The sequence below is a fragment of the Pan paniscus genome, chromosome 2 (genome assembly GCF_029289425.2).
Source record: "Pan paniscus chromosome 2, NHGRI_mPanPan1-v2.0_pri, whole genome shotgun sequence".
Taxonomy (NCBI): domain Eukaryota; kingdom Metazoa; phylum Chordata; class Mammalia; order Primates; family Hominidae; genus Pan; species Pan paniscus.
In genome coordinates, this window is record NC_085926.1 from 56,664,960 (window position 1) to 56,688,045 (window position 23,086).

The window sequence follows — 23,086 nt, forward strand, 5'->3', positions numbered from 1 at the left end:
GAATTCAAATTTCCTGACTCTTAGCCATACTATCATCAAATATTTTTTATTACTAGTATCATACAAAACACACTCATGATTTTTTTTTTTTTTTTTTTTTTTGAGATGGAGTTCTGCACTGTTGCCCGGGCTGGAGTGCAGTGGCGCGATCTTGGCTCACTGCAACTTCCACCTCCTGGGTTCAAGCTATTCTCCTGCCTCAGCCTCCCGAGCAGCTGGGATTTCAGGCACCCACCACCAGGCCCAGCTAATTTTTTGTATTTTTAGTAGAGTCAGGGTTTCACCACGTTGGCCAGGCTGGTCTCAAACTCCTGACCTCGTGATTCGCCCACCTCGGCCTCTCAAAGTGCTGGGATTACAGACATGATCCACCATGCCCAGCCCACACTCAAGATTTGAAGGTTGTATTTATAAAGGCAGTGGGCATTGATATATAATTTAGGTCATCAAACAGCTTTGTTCCTTAATCAAAGAACATCTTCATCAATTAGTTTTACCAATTTGTTTGGTGTTAAGGCAGATCTTTTTGTATTATGTATACATGTATCACAAAAAATATTATCATATATACATAAATTTAAAAAAGCTAAACTTAAAAGACATACCATTCCTATCAAAACATACAAACGGGGCTGGGTGTGGCGGCTCATGCCTGTAATCCCAGCACTTTGGGAGGCCAAGGAGGGCGGATCACTTCAGGTCAGGAGTTCCAGATCAGCCTGGTCAACATGGCAAAATCCCACCTCTAAGGAGAATACAAAAATTAGCTGGGCGTGGTGGCACATGCCTGTAATCCGAACTACTGGGGGAGGCTAAGGAAGGAGAATCCTTTGAACCTAGGAGGCAGAGGCTGCAGTCAGCCGGGATCGCCAACACTGGGCAACAGAGGCTCTGACTCCAAAAAAAAAAAAAAAAAGACATACAAATGGGTCATACAAAGTACAAATAAACAATTGTCTGATTTAAAGTAACTAATACATAGAAGATGATGAAATAATTAGCAAGAAGAGGCTGAGGATCTGAAATTTTCTCTGAATTCACAGCTGACGCCTATTAATGATTATAATACAACCACTCTCCATCCATTTGTTCTTCACAGTAAGATCTTTTTTTAAAATCACTTTTCTTCATTCTAAAAAAAATTACCACACACAATACTTTAGGAGTGGGTACTTCATCTCTACATCAACAAGGTTGAACATAGTGTACAATTAGAAATGAATATGCTGGCAGGAATCAAGAGTACAAATACGAAACAAAGTTTTTTGGACTGAGGATAGCTCAAAGTAAATTTTACCTTGATTACTTTGCTATTATGTATGGAGAGAGCTATTGTTCTCAGAACCCACTCATCCATATACAACTAATGAAATACCATGGAAATTTTCTTAAGAATGAGACTTGGCTCCAATGGCTTCAAAAAGGCAAGTGAAAATTTTGTGGGGGAAGATGGAGGTTAGGAGAATTAGCCATTACTTCTGGACTAAACCAGTATGGAAACTTAGTGCATGAGCGCAATTAATTTTTGAGACTCCCTTGGACCCTACAAAAACATTAACCAATAAACGTTTTCCAGAAAGTGAATCATCGCTACTCCATTTCCCAAGAACTCTGGAGGGAAAAATTACATCAAATGCAATTACCAATTTTAATTTACTTTTTATGACTCACTAGATTTAAAGAAGGCAATAGTGAAATATCTACCAACAAAATGCAATTCTACAATTTGGTTAAATTCTACAATTTGGTTAAATATAAGAATCATGCCTCAGCCAATAAATAACATACATCAAAAACAGTAAAATGTATACCTTTCCCGTCAAAGACGCACTTAGTATGTCAGTACTAACCAAATGTTGATAGTAAACATAATTTCTGAATGTCAAAATTCCCCAAGGATGAAAACATACTAAATATTTCTATATTTAATGGGGGGGGGGGGAACAGTTTTTGTTACTAACAGGTCAGGTCAAAAGCAGCTAACTTAAACCCTTAGATTATTCAAACTGGGTAGCAAGATTTTTCTTTTTTATAGTAGTAAAAGTACTCTACAACTATCTTCAAATTCCATCTCCACAACTTAGCTGTGTGACCTGAAGCAAGTTACCTAACTTCTCAGTACTTTAGTCTCCTCATATGTAAAATGGGAATAGTACCTACCACAAAACATTGTTGAGATTTAGTCAATGTATGTAAATTGCTTAGAACAATGCCCACAACTTATTAGGCACTATACAAGTGTTTGCCAATATTATTACTCAATTACAATGGCAGTTATTTTGGATGTCACACTACTGGCAAGACCAAAAAAAGAACTTTCTGAGTCAAGTTGTATTTGCATAGCAGTGACCTTTAAGGTATTAAAATATTTAAGTCCTAATCTTAAATTTCACTGGAAAAGCACAGTCACAAGAAAAGGTCTACCATATTAAAATATGAATGCAACAGAACCTACACTGTTTATGAATTTTTTTTAATAAAGTTGAATTTATGTATTAAATTCTATCAGCAACCACTAACTTCTCTCAGCTTGAACAAGATAAAATTCATGGTGGTAAAATAGCTGCTTATTTAATTTTTTAAAGTTCTATTTAAATCGCTATTTTACTATTTGAACAGCTGGTGTTCAGGGCATAAATAATTACACAAGTTAAAAATTGCTCATTTTCACTAATCATGACAAAGTCCACTGCGATATATTTTCCTCCCAACTTTTGTCTGTAAGTAAAAATGGAAAATACAAGTTTTACCCAAGAGGTACAAGACTATGGGGGACAACAGCTAGATTTATATTTCCTAATCCCTCAATTATTTCCACTTTTAGTATGTTCAACTGAAGTCTATTTTACAACAATCTCTGGATTTTATCTAATTTAAAAAAAACACACAAACACAGTGCCTTTCCAGTTCCTACTGCCTTCCCACATTTCAAACTAAATTTTGAAGAGTTTCTAGGCCAATCTTCTGGTCCTAACAAACAGTAAAAAAAAAAAAAAAAAAAAAAAAAAAAAAAAAAAAAAATCACGGTTTGTCCATATTCTTAGGCACTTAAACCTTAAAAATAGATTTCAAACGGCTTTTATCAAGCTGTGAAGAAAAAAAATAGTTCCACCTCCTACCTCATAACCAGAGCCCATTTGAATGTACTTCCTACCTATTCTCTACCAATTGATTACACTGGGAACTTTTCTCATACCGACTATAATCATACATCTCAAATTTTAACTAAATACACGAAAAGAACTGAGTCTTGACCTTTAAAAGTATCTTTCTGAACCCTAAAATTACATTAACTCAAAAGATATTTCTAGAAACATTCCTCATGCTAATTTCCAAAGGTTAACTTCATCTTTGTCAACATGGTTTCTCACACCAAGTATTTTCTTGGCTTTGCCATCCAAACAAATGAACTTTATTTGTATTTTTCCAATAAAAGGCTCAAACAATTCCAGTAGTGCAAATGGAACTGGTGATGCTTATGGAAAGTCAGTATAATGCTACAGCCAAGACTCTATACCAGATGGATGGAAAAGATACGGGAAAAAAACAAATCCTATTATTTTCCAAAGTAAATAATGAAAACCTAACCACACAGTAGGGCAAAAAGGAAGTTGTCTAAATTCAGAATATCCAAAATTTACTGGATAGTTAAAAAATAATACCCCAATAACAAAAAACGATACTAATTTTGACCTCCATTAGGAATTCTGACTCCATATTAACAATATGGCATTAAGATTTTTTAAAGGTACAAGTAATTAATGTAACTGTTTCCATATGGGTTCCAAAAACTAAGACTGGACTTTTTTTTAACCTGAAGTTCTACCATCTAGAAGACCAAGTTGGTGACTCTTGAGAATAAGGTAACTTCTCATTAGTTTTTTTCCATTGGGAAATTACTGCTCCAAGAACCTACCTTTCCATTCTTTTCAAATATAAGAAAAACAATACTAAGTTCGAATTTAAAGAGAGAGAGACCTATTTAATCTAACGCTTCAAAAACAAGGGGGAAAAATCTACATGGAAATGAAGTGTGATGGAAAACAGCAGTGTGCATGGATCACATCTACTAATAGAGATTTCTAAATAAGGGAGGACGCTGACATCAAGCACATTTCAAGTAGACACACAGAACTGAAGAATTTCCACGGGGAGAAGCACTCATGGTCCTCAGAACATTGGCAATGGCCTTGGAGAAAGCCCCAGAATCCATGGCCACGGGCTATTTCCATAGCGAGACTTCTCAGAAGCATCCTTAGGAGGACACAACGGCTTCTCTGCTTTCAGGGGCTGGGAGGGAGGGGCGCCGAGCACCATCTTTCCTCTCTGGGAGCTGCAGCCTTACGGACAAGCTTCAAACCTGAGCTACTTCCAACTTCCGCGGGGAGGGGCAGCAGGGGAGCGTGGTTCCACCGCTTTCTCTCGCACCAAACGCGGCAGCTGGGCGGCCGTGGCGGTGAGGGGAGAGGCGGCCGGCGCTGCATGCGTGTTTACGTATCTCGGATGGGTGTGGGAAGAGGAGATAGAAAGATTCTAATGAAAAGATGGAGGGGAGAGAGAGAGGGGGTTGAGAAGAAGGGGAGGCACCACCTTTCTTTTCTCTGCTCTTCCTGGGGATCTGAAAACTCCTCCTAACAGGCCTTTCGGGCTCTTCGGGGCCTCTGGGCAGGGCGGCCGCGCCCGCCTCAGAGGAGTCCTGAGGCTGCTCGTGGCTGAGGCTCTGGGCGGCCTCGGCCCCCGCGTTCTCCTCAGGCCCAGCGCCGCCGCTGGGCTCAGCGATGTTGAGGCCGCCGCCGCCGCCATTTTGTGGGGAGGACTCAAGCTCCGGAAGCGCCTGCTTCATCTCGTCGTCTCCGCCGCCGCCACTTTCCCAACTCGCATCCGTCGGCTGACAGGCCTCCGTCTCCACAGCAGTCGCCATCGCGCCGGCCTAAGGAGCTCTGGGAAGCTTCTGCCCACAAGGTCGACGGGTGTGGGGGGAAGGGGCGGCGGGCCAGTGTCGCCGCCGAGCTGCTCTCAGCCCACCCACCCCCTTCCCCCCGTGGCCTCAGGCTGCGCTCCCGACCTGGCAGCCTCTTGGGGGGCCCTGTAGCGGGCACCCCAAACGTGCTGCCCGGTCCTCGGAGCCGCTCCTCGCTCGGGCAGTTCTTCTGCCTTCCCCCGCCACTCAACGTGCGCGCGTCGGGGCCGGGAGGGGGCGGGGCCACCGCGGGCCACTCCACCAATGGGAGCGCGGCACCCGCCTCCGCGAGTGCGGATATACCGCGCCGGGGGGCGGAGTTTCGGGGCGCCCGAGCCCGCCAAAAGGGGCGACCGCAACGCCCCGCGAGGACCTCGACGCCGCAGCCGTGGCCTGCGGAATGCGTGGGCCCCTGGCGATCTTCGGGTTCCCGGGGATTCCCCCGCCGCGCTGCAGGCGACGGAGACTAGCTTGGCCTCTTCTCCGGAGCGCAGGCGTCGCCCATTTGTGGGCAAAACCCTTCCTCTGCGCACGAGTTATCTCGGCCCAAACGGGCTTCAGAGCAGTGGATGCGGGACGATCTCGGTTTTATGAACTATTTGCATGTGTACAAAAACCTGGAGAGGAGATAAAAGAATGGGCTAGGCGGTAATAGCCTAAAAGCCTCGACAGCCTTTGCGACCTGCTATTCTCTCCGGATCTTGTATCTTTATGATAGATTACTCGCACCCGGCCTTCTCTTTTATCTCAAAGGGTGTGACCAAGTGTCACAGCTCCAGCAAGCACTTTCACCTGAGATCCTCTGATGGGACTTAACAACCTAGTGTTAACAGGATTTGGTTCTGGGGAGTTTGAGGGGAGGAGGCTGTTAACTTTTCCCATTTTTTTCATTTAGTCGCACCCCACCCCACCCCCCCCCCCCCCCCACGCCATGGAGACCGCACCTGGCCTCCATTTGTTCCCTTTCTATGGTTACTTCTGTTAAAAATCTGGCCACTGATAAACCTCTAACTCTACTGTTTCTTCCACTGGAACGTTCATCAACGTTTTCCTATAGTAAATGTATATTAAAGAAAAAATAAACTTGCGGTCACATTAAAAAATACACAGCAGGTCGTCGCTCTCCCATAAAGGGAACAACTTCATAGTTAAGAGCCCTTTACATAGTAGTTTCTACCTTATCAGTATAAACTATCACGGGTTATCGTGAGTACAGCCAATATTTACTGAGTGCTTTCTGTGTGCTAGACACGGACTGGACAAGTGATTTACGTGCATTGTCTCCATTTAATCCTCACAGCAACAGACATGAGGTAGATACTAGTTTGCACAATTTGAAAGAAGCGTTGCAAGACACTGGACAAATTATGGTAACAAACCGAAGATTTGAAACCGGGTCTATTTAACTCTCCCAGTAAGTACTTAAGCACTGCACTGACTGCTTCTCTAAGACCTAATTTTCACAGCAGCTGTGCACTTTTATTCATTTTATGGACGAAGCAACAGAGGGCTGACATTTTGTTGAGGGTCGCCAAGCAGCAGGATCAGGTTTGAGACCCAGATCTCTAGTCTCAAACTGTCTCCCAAGGAGTTTACAGACCAAATTATCATCATAATAAAGCCCCAGGCTTAAAGAGCATTCCTAAGGGCAACACGAAAGTTGGATTCTTTTGTCCTCTAATAAACATTACCACTGTTTAACAGCTGATATTAAAAAAAAACATGAATTGCCCAACCTATTCGAATCAATTTAGTAAATCATACGAAAGAGAGTGTAAATCCATTATTAGTAAATAGTTTAAAAACACATTTTAGGCCAGGCGCAGTGGCTCACGCCCATAATCCCAGCATTTTGGGAGGCCGAGGCGGGCAGATCACCTGAGGTCAGGGGTTGGAGACCAGTCTGGCCAACATGGTGAAACTCCATCTCTACTAAAAATACAAAAATTAGCCGGGCATGGTAGCACATGCCTGTAATCCCAGCTACTCAGGAGGCTGAGGCTTGAGAATTGCTTGAACCCAGGAGGCAGAGGTTGCACTGACCTGAGATGGCACCATTGCACTCCCCCCTGGGCTGAGACTTTGTCTCAAAACACACACACACATTTTAAAAATATGTTTAAATGAAAAACTGAGGTCTAGGTTGAGGGGAAAATACATTATTTTAAGAAAAAGTTTTTTAGTTGGGGGAAGGGCTTTACCTGATTTAAAAGAGAGTACAGAAGATCAGAAACTCACATTGCAGTCCCAAATTGGTAACTTTCTTTTTTGTTGATTCATTGAAGGCATCCCTAAAAGCTCATTTTTATCAAATTCAAAAATAACTAATTGTAGCCAGGTGTGGCTCACGTCAAAATCCTACTTCGGGAGGTGGAGGCAAGAGAATCACTTGAGCCCAGGAGTTCAAGCCCAGACTGGGCAATAAGTGAGACCCTGTCTCTATTAAAAACAAACAAACAAAAACAACTAATTGCATGCTAATGCCACCACTTATCCACTCAAGAAAAGGCAACTCTACTTGTAAGCTCGTAGGCTATGCATAAAGCAATCACAGGTTGTTAGTAAAGAGTACCTAAAACTAAGGCTAGACAGAACCATTAGCCCTCCACAGAGGTTGAATCTTAAATTTTGTGAAGATAAAAATTGCTTCCCATTCCAAATCAACATTTATTTAAAAAAAAAAAAAACTTTAATGAAATGTAGCTGGGTGTGGTGGCTGACACCTATAATCCAGCACTTTGGGAGCCAAGGCTGGAGGATCACTTGAGCCTAGGAGTTCAAGACCAGCCTTCACCATATGGTGAGACTCTGTCTCTATTTTAAAAAAATAAATAAATAATCCTAGCACTTTGGGAGGCCGAGGCAGGTGGACTTGAGGTCAGGGGTTCGAGAATAGCCTGGCCAACATGGTGAAACCCTGTCTCTACTAAAAATACAAAAATCAGCTGGGCATGGGCCAGGCGTGGTGGCTCACACCTGTAATCCCAGCATTTTGGGAAGCCGAGGCAGTTGGATCATGAGGTCAGGAGATCAAGACCATTCTGGCTAACACGGTGAAACCCTGTCTCTACTAAAAATACAAAAAATTAGCCGGGCATGGTGGCGGGCGCCTGTAGTCCCAGCTACTCAGGAGGCTGAGGCAGGAGAATAGCGTGAACCCGGGAAGCGGAGCTTGCAGTGAGCTGAGATCATACCACTGCACTCCAGCCTGGGCAACAGCTCCGTCTCAAAAAAAAAAAAAATTAGCTGGGCATGGTGGTGGGTGCCTGTAATCCCAGCTACTTGGGAGGCTGAGGCAGGAGAAACTCTTGAACCCAGGAGGCAGAGGTTGCATTGAGTCAAGATTGCACCACTGCACTCCAGCCTGGACGACAGAGACTTCATCTCAAAAATAATAATAATCATAATAAAAGAAAAAAAATTAGTGAAATCAGATTTTCTATATTATGCCTTATAAGGTATAAAAAAATTAGGAGTCTCTAAAATATAATTTTAAATACATATTCATTTATTGTAGATAGCAAAAAAATTTCAGTTCAGCTGGAGAACATTACTAATGTTCACTATTAGAAATATTTTTTATGTATTGGGGACTAAGCACTGCTACCTACTAAGGATGTCATTTTGAAGCAAATGAACAGGGTTACCTTCTTCAAATTTGCTGTTCAGTGGGGAATGCGTCTGAAACTAGGATGTATGGTGATGGCTAAGCTGAGACCTAAAGGTAAAGTAAGGAGTCAGAAACATGAGGGGCAGAAAAGGGGTATAAATTTGCTGAATCCCACCTATTTCAGGAAAACTAACACAGTGACATACAGAAGATACCCATCTAGGTATTCATATATGTTTATGTATATAGATATCTGTGGGGGGGTGAGTACCACAGATGCACATAGTTCTGAAGCACGAGCTACCAAAAGTTTATGCTTTTAAGTATAAAGCCTGTAGTTGTCTCCTGTTATCAGTAATGGGCAAAGCAGCAGCACAAGGAATATTAGAGAACAGTATAAAATAGTGTAAAATTAAATTTCCAGGGACCACAATTGCCTTTTAAAATTTGGAAACATAAAAATAATCAATTTCAACTCCACAATTTAAAAATAGGAAAAGAGAGGCCGGGCATGGTGCCTCACGCCTGTAGGCCGTGAGCACTTTAGGAGGCCGAGGCAGGTGGATCACTTGTGGTTAGGAATTTGAGATCAGCCTAGCCAACATGGTAAAACCCTGTCTCTACTAAAAATACAAAAGTTAAGGCCGGGTGCAGTGGCTCACGCTTGTAATCCCAGCATTTTGGGAGGCTGAGGCGGGCAGATCAAGAGGTCAGGAGTTCGAGACCAGCCTGGCCAACACAGTGAAACCCCGTCTCTACTAAAAATACAAAAATTAGCTGATCATGGGGGCAGGCGCCTGTAATCCGAACTACTCGGGAGGCTGAGGCAGGAGAATCGCTTGAACCTGGGAGGCGGAGGTTGCAGTGAGCCGAGATTGTGCCACTGCACTCCAGCCTGGGCAACAGAGCTAGCCTCCGTCTCAAAAAAAAAAAAAAAAAAAATTAACTTGGCGTGGTGGCACATGCCTATTATCCCAGGTACTCAGGAGGCTAAGGGAGGAGAATCACTTGAACCTGGGAGGCGGAGGTTGCAGTGAGCCGAGATTGTGCCATGGCACTCCAGCCTGGGTGACAGAGTGAGACTCTGTCTCAAAAAAGTAAAAAAATAAAAATAGGAAAAGACAATGACTCAAGATCATATAGCAAGCTAGTAACATTTATTGAGTACTTTCTATGTGTCAAGACACTGTTTTTTTGTTTGTTTGTTTGTTTGTTTTTTTTTGAGATGGAGTTTCGCTCTTGTTGCCCAGGCTGGAGTGCAATGGCGTGATCTCTGCTCACCGCAAGCTTTGCCTCCCGGGTTCAAGCAATCCTCCTGCCTCATCCTCCCAAGTAGCTGGGATTACAGGCACCCATCACCATGCCCAGCTAATTTTTGTATTTTTAGTAGAGACGGCGTTTCTCCATGTTGATCAGGCTGGTCTCAAACTCCCGACCTCAGGTGATCCGCCTGCCTTGGCCTCCCAAAGTGCTGGGATTACAGGTGTAAGCCACTGCGCCCAGCCCAGACACTGTTCTAAGAGTGTTACAGGTGTAGTCTCATCAATGCCCAGAGAAGGTACTAATGTTATTTCCATTTACAGATGAAAAAAACTGAGGCAGAGCAGTTAATTAACTTAATGTCATTTAGAGTGTAAGTGGCAAAACCAAGATTCTAACACAGGCACTGTGCCTCCAAAGCCCCATGCCGTTAATAACCACAATATATTAAACTTCTCTTGAAACAAAATACAAAACTCAGTGCATTTTCCACTATGTCATTTCATCTCCTTTCCTCAAACAGTACTTTAAAAGACAGGATATAAATAGCATAACTCAGCAATAACTATCAATATTGCTGATGCATAACCTTTTGACCTAGCAGTTCTACTTCTAGAAATGTATATGGTATAGATGTACTCATTCACATTCTAAATGTGTATTCAAGGATATTCTTTAGTGTTGTTAATAATAGCAAAGGATTGGAAATAAGTATCTATCAAAAGGTATGTCCATACAGTGGAATACAGCCATAAAAAGGAATGAGGCACTGATGCATGCTACAACATGAATGAACCTTGAAAACATTATGCTAAGTAAAAGAAGCCAGACACAAAAGCGATATATTGTAGATTCTGTTCATATGGAAATGAAAAATAGGAAATTCCATAGAAACAGAAAAATGATTAGTGGTTACCAGGGGCTAGAGAGAGGGGGGAATGGGGACTGACTGCTAATGAGTACAGGGTTTCTTTTTGGGGTGATGAAAATATTCTGGAATTAGTGGTGGTAATTCCACAACTTTGTGGATATATTTAAAATCATTGAACTATGTACTGTATTTATTTATTTATTTATTTATTTATTTATTTATTTATTTATTTATTTATTTGAGATGGAGTCTCACTCTGTCACCCAGACTGGAATGCAGTGGTGCCATCTTGGCTCACTGCAACCTCTGCCTCCTGGGTTCAAGTGATTCTCCTGCCTCAGCTTCACGAGTAGCTGGGATTACAGGCACCTGCCATCACACCCAGCTAATTTTTGCATTTTTAGTAGAGATGAGGTTTCGCCATGTTGGCCAGGCTAGTCTTGAACTCCTGACCTCACGTGATCCACCCACCTCGACCTCCCCAAGTGCTGGGATTACATGCGTGAACCACCACATCCGGCTGAACTATATACTTTAAAAAGATGAATTTTATAATATGTGAATTATATCTCAAGGTGGTGGGGAGGACTAGGCATTCCTTGAGGTCAGAGACTCCAAGCAGCAGAAACTCTCTCCTGTTGCTGGGTTTGAACAAACAAGCTGCCATGAGTTTTATAGCTGCCAACAACTTGAAGGAATTTGGGAGCGAACCCTTTTGTAGTTGAGTCTCCAGGTGAGAATGCAGCCCAGCTGCATGATTCTAGCCTTGTGAGACTCTGAGCACAGACCCCAGCTAAGCCATGCCTGGACTTCTGACCTGCAGAAACTGTGAGCTAATACAGTATTGTTCTAAGCCACCAGGTTTGTGTTAGTTGTTATGCAGTAATATAAAACTAATACAGAGGTTACAATATGCCTGGCATTTTCTTTTTCTTTCTTTCTTTTTTTTTCTTTCTTTTTTTTTTTTTTTGAGAGGGGTCTTGCTCTGTCGCCCAGGCTGGAGTGCAATGACACAATCTCGGCTCACTACAACCTCCACCTCCCAGGTTCAAGCAATTCTTCTGCCTTGGGCTCCCGAGTAGGTGGGATTACAGGCACACGCCACCAGGCCCAGCTAATTTTTGTATTTTTAGTAGAGACGGGGTCCATGATGGCCAGGCTGGTCTTGAACTCCTGACATCAGGTGATCTGCCTGCCTCGGCCTCCCAAAGTGCTGGGATTACAGGCGTGCACCACTGCGCCCAGCCATGCCTGGCATTTTCTAAGTGCTTGCCTGGCATTTTCTAAGTGCTGTGTGTGTGGGGGGGGGTGTGTGTGGGGGGGGGGTGTATTTTTTTTTTTTTTTTGAGACGGAATCTCGCTCTGTCACCCAGGCTGGAGTGCAGCAGCGCGATCTCACCTCACTGCAACCTCTTGCCTCCCAGGCTCAAGCGATTCTGCTGCCTGCCTCAGCCTCCCAAGTAGCTGGGACTACAGGCGCGATGCTGTCACATCCGGCTATTTTTTTGTGTTTTTAACATGGGGTTTCACCATGTTAGCCAGGATGGTCTCGATCTCCTGACCTCGTGATCTGCCTACCTCGGCCTCCCAAAGTGCTGGGATTACAGGTGTGAGTCACTGCGCCCGGCCAGTGCTTTGTATATTTTAACTCATTTGATTTTCACAATAACGCTACGAGGTAAGTACTCACATTATTCCCATTTTTCTAATAAAGAAGCTCATTAGGTGCTAAATGTTTTAAAAAAAAAAAAAACTGGCTGGGTGCAGTGGCTCACATCTGTAATCCCAGCACTTTGGGAGGCCAAGGCAGGTGGATCACAAGGTCAGGAGTTCAAGACCAGCCTCGCCAACATAGTGAAACCCCATCTCTACTAAAAATACAAAAATTAGCCAGGCATGGTGGTGCACGCCTGTAATCCCAGCTACTTGGGAGGCTGAGGCAAGAGAATTGCTTGAACCCAGGAGGCAGAGATGGCAGTGAGCCAAGATCACACCACTGCACGCCAGCCTGGGTGACAGAGAAAGACTCCATCTCAAAAAAAAAAAAAAAAAAAAAAAAAACGAAAAACAAAAAATAAGGTGCAGAACAGGATGAATAGAGGGTTAGTATTTATATGAAAAAATGGGAAATACAGTGAAATATATACAAATATTTACATCTATTTGCATAAAACTTTACTGGAAGCCTACATAAGTAGCTAGCAATATTGATTGCCTATGGAGAGAGAACAGGGGCTAGAAGATAGAGATGGGAGAGACTTTTCCCTCTATGTCCTTTCATACTTTTCATGTAAAAGACAGGTTAAAAAAAAAAATATATATATATATATATATTCTTTTTTTTTTTTGAGACAGGGTCTCCTTCTGTCATGTCATGGCTCACCCAGCCTTGACCTCGTGGGCTCCATTGATCCTCCTGCCACAGCCTCCGAGTAGCTGGGACTACAGGTGTGTACCACCATACCTGGCTGATTTTCTTATTTTTTGTAGATATTGGGGTCTTACTGTGTTGCCCAGACTGGTCTCAAACTCCTAGGCTCAAGCAATCCTCCTGCCTCAGCATCCCAAAGTGCTAGGATTATAGGCATAAGCCACTATGCTTGGCCAAAAGATGTGATTTTTGATGCTCACATATATCTTGAGCCTTGTAGGTCACACAGCTAGGAGGCTTTTTGTTTTTTAACATTTTCATTTAAAGACAGTAGTAAAGATAATAAAGTCCAGTCAACAAAAAAGTACCACTAACGTCTAATTCATAGAACTTTAAGGATCTTAATTAGTTTGATTCATTTTATGGATGAAGAAAATATTACAAGGTTACAACTCCACTGTCCATTCAGATGCATTAAAAAATGTGAAATTGTCATTCCCTCCATATATTGAGCCACAATAATTCTACTTCCAAGGAGTCATCCTCTTTCCCCAAAGGGTTTTTCTGGTTACTCATTGAGCAAATATTTCTTAGGTGTGTCCTAGTGAGAGGTGACAGCGTGCTAGCAGTCCTCACAGCCCTCACTGGCTCTGGGCGCCTCCTCTGCCTGGGCTCCCAATTTGGCGGCACTTGAGGAGTCCTTCAGCCCACCGCTGCACTGTGGGAGCCCCTTTCTGGGCTGGCCAAGGCCAAAGCCGGCTCCCTCAGCTTACAGGGAGGTGTGGAGGGAGAGCCGCGAGCGGGAACCCGGGCTGCGCGCGGCGCTTGCTGGCCAGCTGGAGTTCTGGGTGGGCGTGGGCTTGGCGGCCCCACACTCGGAGCAGCCGGCCGGCCCTGCCGGCCCCGGGCAATGAGGGGCTTAGCACCCGGGCCAGTGGCTGCGGAGGGTGTAGTGGGTCCCCCAGCAGTGCCAGCCCACCGGCGCTGCGCTCGATTTCTCACCCGGCCTTAGCTGCCTTCCCACGGGGCAGGACTCGGGACCTGCAGCCCGCCATGCCTGAGCCTCCCACCCCCTCCATGGGCTCCTGTGCGACCCGAGCCTCCCCGATGAGCGCCGCCCCCTGCTCCACGGCGCCCAGTTCCATCGACCACCCAAGGGCTGAGGAGTGCGGGCGCAAGGGGCAGGACTGGCAGGCAGCTCCACCTGCAGCCCCAGTGCAGGATCCACTGGGTTAAGCCAGCTGGGCTCCTGAGTCTGGTGGGGAGGTGGAGAACTTTTATGTTTAGCTTAGGGATTGTAAATACACCAATCGGCACTCTGTATCTAGCTCAAGGTTTGTAAACACACCAATCAGCACCCTGTGTCTAGCTCAGGGTTTGTGAATGCACCAATCGACACTCTGTATCTAGCTACTCTGGTGGGGCCTTGGAGAACCTTTGTGTCCACACTCTGTATTTAGCTAATCTAGTGGGGACGTGGAGGACCTTTGTGTCTAGCTCAGGGATTGTAAACTCACCAATCAGCGCCCTGTCAAAACAGACCACTTGGCTCTACCAATCAGCAGGATGTGGGTGGGGCCAGATAAGAGAATAAAAGCAGGCTGCCCGAGCCAGCGGTGGCAACCTACTCGGGTCCCCTTCCACACTGTGGAAGCTTTGTTCTTTCGCTCTGCAATAAATCTTGCTACTGCTCACTCTTTGGGTCCACACTGCTTTTATGAGCTGTAACACTCACTGGGAAGGTCTGCAGCTTCACTCCTGAGCCAGCGAGACCACGAACCCACCAGAAGGAAGAAACTCCGAACACAGCCGAACATCAGAAGGAACAAACTCCAGACGCGCCACCTCAAGAGCTGTAACACTCACCGCAAGGGTCCGCGGCTTCATTCTTGAAGTCAGTGAGACCAAGAACCCACCAATTCCGGACACACTAGGGAAGCCTGAAAAAGACCCTCTTAGTTTGGCAAGAAACCATGTTGAAGTTGATTCCTGGTTAATGACTGGAAGAAAAACTTCCATGCAATGAGGAGAAGCAACAAAAGGGAGAAATTCAATTGAAAATAAGAATATAGTTAGCAATGAACAAGAAGCAAGTGTCCTCTCACCAACACAGCTGACTCTGGTAACCACAAACCTCAGCTAAACTCAGAAGTCAAGAGCTGTCACTTAAGTTTTGTTTCATTTCTAAGTGAAACCCTTCTAAGACTTTATTACATGCAATGCCATGGATTAATGTCATAGACATAATGTTAAATGAAAGACGTACTGTATGATCCCATTTACATGACGTTCAAGGACAGACAAAAATAATCTATGGTAATAAAAGAATTGTGGTTCCCTTGTGGGGGTGAAGATGTACTGTATGATCCCATTTACATGACGTTCAAGGACAGACAAAAATAATCTATGGTAGTAAAGGAATTGTGGTTCCCTTTTTGGAGTGGGGGTGGTAGGTAATTGACTCAAAGGGGACATGAAGGAACTTTCTGGAATGATGGGAATGCTCTGTATCTTGATCTGGGTGGTAGTTATACAGACAGGGGCATACACATATAAGTATTCATTGAACTGTATGCATAGAGTTGCATTTTATTCTGTGATGTTATTCTTCAATGAAATAAACAAAAACAAAACTTTTCTATGGATTCTCATTATTCCAGGGACAAAGATAAGAATTCTTCATGTGGGCAATGGACCCTTACTGATTCTGACCTTTGCCTGCCTTTCCATCTTGCACTTCACTTCCCTAAGCTCCTCCTTGGTGCTTCCTATGTCTGGCACGCTTGCCAAACTCCCTGGCCATGCAATCAACCTCAGCACATGATATGTTTCCTGTGTGGGATGTTATTCTTCCCCGTGCCACCCTCTTCTCCAGTTCCAGTAAGCTACTGCACTTCCTTTGGCTGAAGCTTCACTTCCTTGTCTGAACTTCTTTCATAATCGGCCCCCCATTCTAGGTCGAGTTCCCCATTGGATGCTCTTACAGAATTTTGCTCCTTTTACTCAGACCATTTACCTCCCAATTTCCTCAATTTGTAATTACTCCCTCATTTGTGGGACTATTTAATTAAATCTGTCTCTCTAACTACAGTCTGTGCCATACCATGGACTGAGGGTCAATGTCTGGGTTCTGCTTACCATGGTATCCCCAGGGCTCACCACAGTGCCTGGAACACAGTAAGTGTTTACTAAATATGTTTTTGGGCCGGGCGCAGTGGCTCACGCCTGTAATCCCAGCACTTTGGGAGGCCGAGGCAGGTGGATCACGAGGTCAGAAGATCAAGACCCTCCTGGCTAACAGGGTGAAACCCCATCTCTACTAAAAATACAAAAAAAAAAAAAAAAAAACTTAGCCAGGCGTGGTGGTGGGCACCTGTAGTCCCAGCTACTTGGGAGGCTGAAGCAGGAGAATGGCGTGAACCTAGGAGGTGGAGCTTGCAGTGAGCTGAGGTCACGCCACTGCACTCCAGCCTGGGCAACAGAGCTAGACTTAAATAAATAAATAAATAAATAAATAAATAAATATGTTTTTGACTCCTGAGGATAAAGTGACTATCTGATATTCTCTGGCAGAAAAATTGCTGATGTCTCACATAACGTGATTTGGATTTATCCCCATTAAATGTTTACTGGTATATCTTGCTTTAAGCAAACTGAATCCATTATAGGGAAATCTGTATTTATTCAAAATATAAATTAGAGTGCATCTATTCAAATGCCTGTTACGAGATTTATACAAGTTCCAGGTGTTTTTTACTGCATTTGAAAAATAGATGAGCTTCATTTGCCAAATTCAAGACTAGTTGAAATCAATAGGGTTTAAGAATTGGAAGTGATGGTTTCTTCTATCAGCTGACTGGCCAGTATAGACGCAGTTATAGAGTCATTTACACCACTGCCATTGTCATCTGAACAAAGATCTAAATTTATACTAACTTCACGTTGTGGTTGGTGGAGCTCTGTAAGTAAGAAGGAGGCTGGTGCCAACAATCCAAGTTACACAAAGAGAAAAAAAATGCTCAAGAGGAAGTGGTACACTACAAAAGTGCAAACGTAGGTGGAATGTGTGAAAAAAAAATTTTTCAAATTAAAAGTGTCTTCGATTTTATGTTTTTATGATAAAAGAGGCCAAAAGAAAGTTGTCTGGAACTTCCTATTTTCAAGATAACCCATCTCAGCACTCAATTTGGAAGACAGTGAATAAGTTGGAGGAAAAGAAGTAACAATACAGAGAGAACATGTGAATAACACCTTGCAATTTACCAAATGCTTCACTTATTCTCTCAACCTGCTACCAGGCCGTAAGATGGGCTTCTGAGGTTACAGCTGTAAACAAGCAGATCCATCCTGACCCTGTTTGTTTTCTGATGCTTCCATACCCATTGCCTCATTTAATCTTCCCAGCATTGTCAGAGAAACATTGTTACATTTGTCAGATGAGGAAATGGTAACTTAACTGCCTTGCTCAAGGAAACATCACCAGTAAGTGAGGGAACAGGACTCAGATTTGCCTCCTAAATCTAATTGCAAACCCTTGCAACTACCCCAGTTCTACTTGCTTGTAGGCCTCTGGGATGGCTACTTTGTTAATCAAGACTCTCAATGGAAATCAAGAAAAATTACAAAGTTACCCACTGGGCATTTTAATAATTCCTCTATGTATCATTTCTCTCCCTTGTTTGTCCTTTCATTTTTCTGAGTGAACAGGAATATTCCCACCAACTCCCTTAAAAACACAAGTTTCTTCACTCATTTCTCGTAGCTCCTACAGATTTATATATGATTTCTGGGCAGACAGAAGTAATCAAGTCATCCAATTTCTTTGGCTGACCAATAACTAAATTGAGAGCTGCTTCCCTTTTAAGTCACATGATTCAGGTTATTGTTTTATTATTTGGTGCTTCACAGTACCAGAAAGGTATTCAGACTTAATTTTGGACATTTTCTCCCCAGTCCATAAAAGCCTGGTAATAAAAAGATATTTGACATGACCTTTTGCTATATGGTTGGTGCTACAAAATGCTGATTTTAAGAGAAATTAGCAAAAGTACATCAACATATGAAGAGATGAACAAGATATCTTATATTCATACAATGGAATATTATTTGCCCATAAAAAGGAGTGAAGAACTGATACATCCTGCAACATGGATGAACCTGGAAAATATTGTGCTAAGAAAAAGAAGCCAGTCACAAAATGCTGCATATGGTATGATTCTGTTTATAGGAAATGTCCAGAACAGGGAAATCAATACAGACAGAAATTAGATCAGTGGTTTCCTAGGGCTAGGGTAATGAGGGAATTTGGGGATGATAGCTAAAAGGTACAGGTTCTTTTTAAGGTGATGAAAATGTAGTTGCATAATTCTGTGATTATCTTAAAGATGATTGAATTGTATGCTTTAAGTCAGTGAATTGTATGGTGCATGAATTATATCAATGAAACTTTTTTTTTTCATGTCTGACGGGTAATGTGCTGACATTTATGAACTACCAAAGGATCTAAAACTGGTTTTTTATTATTTTTTTATTTTTATTTATTTATTTAATTTTTTTGAGACGGAGTCTTGCTCTGTAGCCCAGGCTGGCATGATCACAGCTCACTGCAAACTTGAACTCCTAGCCTCAAGTGATCCTCCCACCTCGGCCACCCAAAGTGCTGGAATTACTTACAGGCGTGAACCACCACGCCCAGCCTTAAACTGTTTTTTAAAAAAGGAGGTTGATATAGTGTTCCACTAATAACTTGGGGGAAATTCTTTCTCAGGTATATAATACAGGAAGTTATTTGACAGGCAACTATGCTTAAATTTATGTTAATTGTGTAGAAAGAACTGAGTAAATCATTTCCTGTTTTCTCTCCACCTGCCCCCACCAAAAAAAGAAAAGAAAAAATTCTAAATTTGACCAATACAATAATAGCAAGATAACGCAAATATTACAATGGGATATGGCCTGGGTCAATTAAAGCACCAGCAATTGACATTGGACCCTCCACCTTATGCATGTCTATATCCAGCCATGATGTGAATATGTGAGTAGCAAAAGTGCTAGCTGTGTCTTTTCCTGATTTTTTTTTTATTTTTATTTTTTTGAGATGGAGTTTCACTCTTATTGCCCAGGCTGGAGTGCAATGGCGCCATCTCAGCTCACTGCAACCTCCACTTCCCAGGTTCAAGTGATTCTCCTGCCTCAGCCCCCAGAGTAGCTAGGATTACAGGCATGCGCTACCACGCCTGGCTAATTTTGTATTTTTAGTAGAGACAGGGTTTCTCCATGTTGGTCAGGCTGGTCTCGAACTCCCGACCTCAGGTGATCCACCCGCCTTGGCCTCCCAAAGTGCTGGAATTACAGGCGTGAGTTACCGTGCCTGGCTCTTTTCCTGGTTTTTATATTTTAATGATTTGTATTAGAGTTAATTAACATTAACCCTCTTCAAAAAGAACATCAAACCTAAAGCCCAGTGACTTAACAACATTAAATATTCCAGATTCTTTTCCCCAAAAAGTTCCATTTCAACTCTTGGAAACAAAAAGTTAGATAATGGTTTGGCTTTAAATGCCTCATTTCAAATGTCCTTCCCCATAATACTCCCAAGTGAAAAAAATATTTTTTCCCAATTATTTTTTCATTTAATGTAAAACATTCCTAGTTAAAAGAGATTCTCAAAAATAGAGCTTTACAAAAAATATGAGTTCAAGTTTCAGTACCCTCCCCTTCCCCCACCCCCGGCCCAGTGGCTCTGAAAAGATAGGCAATTAATTATTATAAGTTTTTTCCTAAGAAATCTTTGGGGAACCAGCCAAGTTTAAATAGGGTAATTGGTAGGTCTATGGTTGCAATTTACATAAATTATAGAAACATAACACCAGACATTTATCTAATTGAAGAAAATGTGGTGTTCAGTTACTTATCTAGAAGAATTCTACTTGCAGTTTGTGCCATTTGGTGATTAGTCCATTCTCTTGAGAATCTGAGTTGCTCTAGAGACAGAATATATGATAATTATGGTCCAAAAAATCAGTTTTGCTTACTTAGCAACAACAAAAAATATATATTAAAAATAAAATACTATTCATATACATTTCCTTGATAAAAATAGTATTGAAATAGTATAAATCCATAATTCCTTTAGAAGATGCTTATCCACATTCCTGTTAGAGATGCGGAGTAGTTAACACTCACCAGATGATGCTCTCCTTCCTTCCTTCCTTCCTTCCTTTCTTTCTCTTTCTTTTTTTCTTTTTTTTTTTTTTGAGATGGAGTTTTACTCTTGTCGCCCAGGCTGGAGTGCAATGGCATGATCTCGGCTCACTGCAACCTCTGCCTCTTGGGTTCAAGTGATTCTCCTGCCTCAGCCTCCCGAGTCTGGGACTACAGGTGTGTGCCACCACACCCTGCTGATTTTTGTAGTTTTAGTAGAGACGGGGTTTCACTATGTTGGCCAGGCTGGTCTCGAACTCCTGACATCAGGTGATCCACCTGCCTCAGCCTCCCAAAGTGCTGGGATTACAGGTGTGAGCCACCGCACCCGGCCAATGCTCTCCTTTCTTTCAGTGCTAAAGAACTCTTCACTCTCTTAATCAATCTGTTATTACAAGTCCTATGGCCCTTTGTTGAATTTCTGTTTACTAGAAATATAATAAGCAACGTAAGATATTTAATTTTGTCAAAGTCGTTCCAAATCTCTTATACTAAATAAGTATAAATATACTATATATGTATATATGTGTATATATGTGTGTGTGTGTATGTGTGTGTGTGTGTGTGTATATATATATATATATATATATTTTTTTTTTTTTTTCCACCCAGGCTGGAGTGCAGTGGTGAGATCACAGCTCACTGCAGCCTTGACGTCTCTGGCTCAGGTGATCCTCCCACCTCAGCCTCCCAAGTAGCTGGGACCACAGGCATGCACCACCACCCGGGCTAATTTGTATTTTTTGTAGAGATGGGATTGTGCAATGTTGCCCAGGCTGGTCTGGAACTCCTGGGTTCAAGTGATCTGCCTACCTTGGCCTCCCAAAGTGCTGGGATTCCAAGTGTGAGCCACCATGCCCAGCCTGATAATAAGCAAAATTCCACTTCCCTAGTGCTACAGACTAAATTTTTATGTCCCACCCAAATTCATATGCTGAAACTCTTAGGATTTCACCATCCTTGATAATTGTCAGATAAAGAAGTAGGACCTTTGGGAGGTAACTAGGTCATGAGGGTGGAGCCCTCATGCATGGGATTAGCGTCTTTATAAAACAGACTTCAGAGAGCCCCTTTACCCCTTTAGCCATGTGAGGACGCAGTGGAAAGATGGCTGTCCACGAATGAGGGAGTGGTTCCTCACCAGACACTGGATCTGCCAGTGCCTTGATGTCAAACTTCCCGCCCTCTAGAACTGTGAGAAATAAGTGTTTGTTGTTTATAAGCCACCAGCAATACGGTACTCTGTTACAGCAGCCCAAACTGACTAAGACATCTATTTCTTACCTGAAGGAGTTTGAAGTGGGGTCAAATGCAAGTTTTACATTCTTTTAAATGTAAAAGCCTGGGCGCAAAGGCTCATGCCTGTAATCCCAGCATTTTGGGAGGCTGAGGCAGGCGGTCATCACGAGGTCAGGAGTTCGAGACCAGCCTGACCAACATGGTGAAATCCCTGTCTCTACTAAAAATACAAAAATTAGCCGGAAGTGGTGGTGTGTGCCTGTAATCCCAGCTACCTAGGAGGCTGAGGCAGAAGAATTGGTTGAACCTGGGAGGCGGAGGTTGCAGTGAACCGAGATCACGCCACTGCACTCCAGCCTGGGCAACAGAGTGAGACTCCGTCTCAATTAAAAAAAAAAAAAGACATAATAGCATACAATTCTGTCTCAAAGCCTCAAGTACCTTTAACTACAGTCTGTCTACAATAACCTAAGACATTCAAAAGACAGGAGAATGCTCATACCCTCATGCTGGGACACTGATAATCTGGAGCTTACTACATTGACATCACTGGCACCCACTTACTAAACACATGCAATTACTTAGCAATTAGTTCTTGAACAATTTGTGTTTGCTAAGAACTATATCTGACCCAGGGAATAAAACATAAGACACAGTTCCTGCTTGTAAATACACTAGCAAAAGAGAAGACTATCTTGTAGAGACTAGCTGAGTCAGTGAATGTCAGAGATGAAGAGGAAGGGCAATGGCATGAGTGGAATTCCAGGTAGAGAAACGGTGAGAGAAAAAAAGAACAAAGATACCAATGTGAGAAACAAAAAGGTTTCTGCAGCAGGGAAGCACAGTTGGCTGTTGTGGTATACAGGATGAGGCGGCAAGTGGAGAGGCAGGCTCGTCTGAAGGCTCTAGCTGAATCACAGAACATATGCCACGTTAAGGGATTTGGATTTAATCCTGATGCAAAATATAAGAAGTTAAGGATTTTAGGTAGAAGCTGACCCAATCAGTCATGCATTTTAGACAGATCATTCTGGGTTTCTTTGTTGTTTTTAACTTTTCATTTTTTTCTCTCTTTCCTTTTTTCTTTCTCTTCCTTTCCTTTCTTTCTCCTTCCTTCCTTCTCCTTCCTTCCTTCCTTCCTTCTCCTTCCTTCCTTCCTTCCTTCTTTCTTCCTTTCTTTCTTAGGGTCTCACTCCGTCACCCAGGCTGGAGTGCAGTGGCACAATCACAGATCACTGCAGCCGAAACTTCCAGGGCCCAAGCTATCCTCCTACCTCAGCTCCCCGAGTAGCTGGGACCACAGGTGTGTGCCACCACACCCAGCTAATTTTCTTATTTTTTGCAGAGACGGGAGTCTACCTGTGTTGTCAGGCTGGTCTCGAACCCCTGGGCTCAAGCAGTCCTCCCACCTTGGCAACCCAAAGTGCTTGATTACAGGTGTGAGCATTCTGGTTCTCATTATAGAAGGTGGATTTTAGGTGGATTGGAGTCAACAAAACTAGTTAGGACATTGTTGCAAAAATCTACGTAAGGATGGCTTAGAACTTCTCCATCCTTGGTCATTGTCAGCCT

At 43.0% G+C, this 23,086-nt stretch overlaps 1 protein-coding gene across 8 annotated transcripts in view; it reads right to left on the bottom strand.

Annotated features, from left to right (window-relative positions):
• The window catches only part of TASOR (transcription activation suppressor), a 63,687-nt gene extending 58,073 nt beyond the window's left edge, over positions 1-5,614 (bottom strand). For all 8 annotated transcript variants that reach the window (XM_003818719.6, XM_034956697.3, XM_008972073.5 and 5 more), the window contains exon 1: positions 4,591-5,614. In XM_003818719.6, the coding sequence (XP_003818767.2) occupies positions 4,591-4,921 (331 nt within the window). In that variant the 5' untranslated portion in view covers positions 4,922-5,614. The remainder of the gene's footprint in view (positions 1-4,590) is intronic.
• Positions 5,615-23,086: the final 17,472 nt, after the last annotated feature.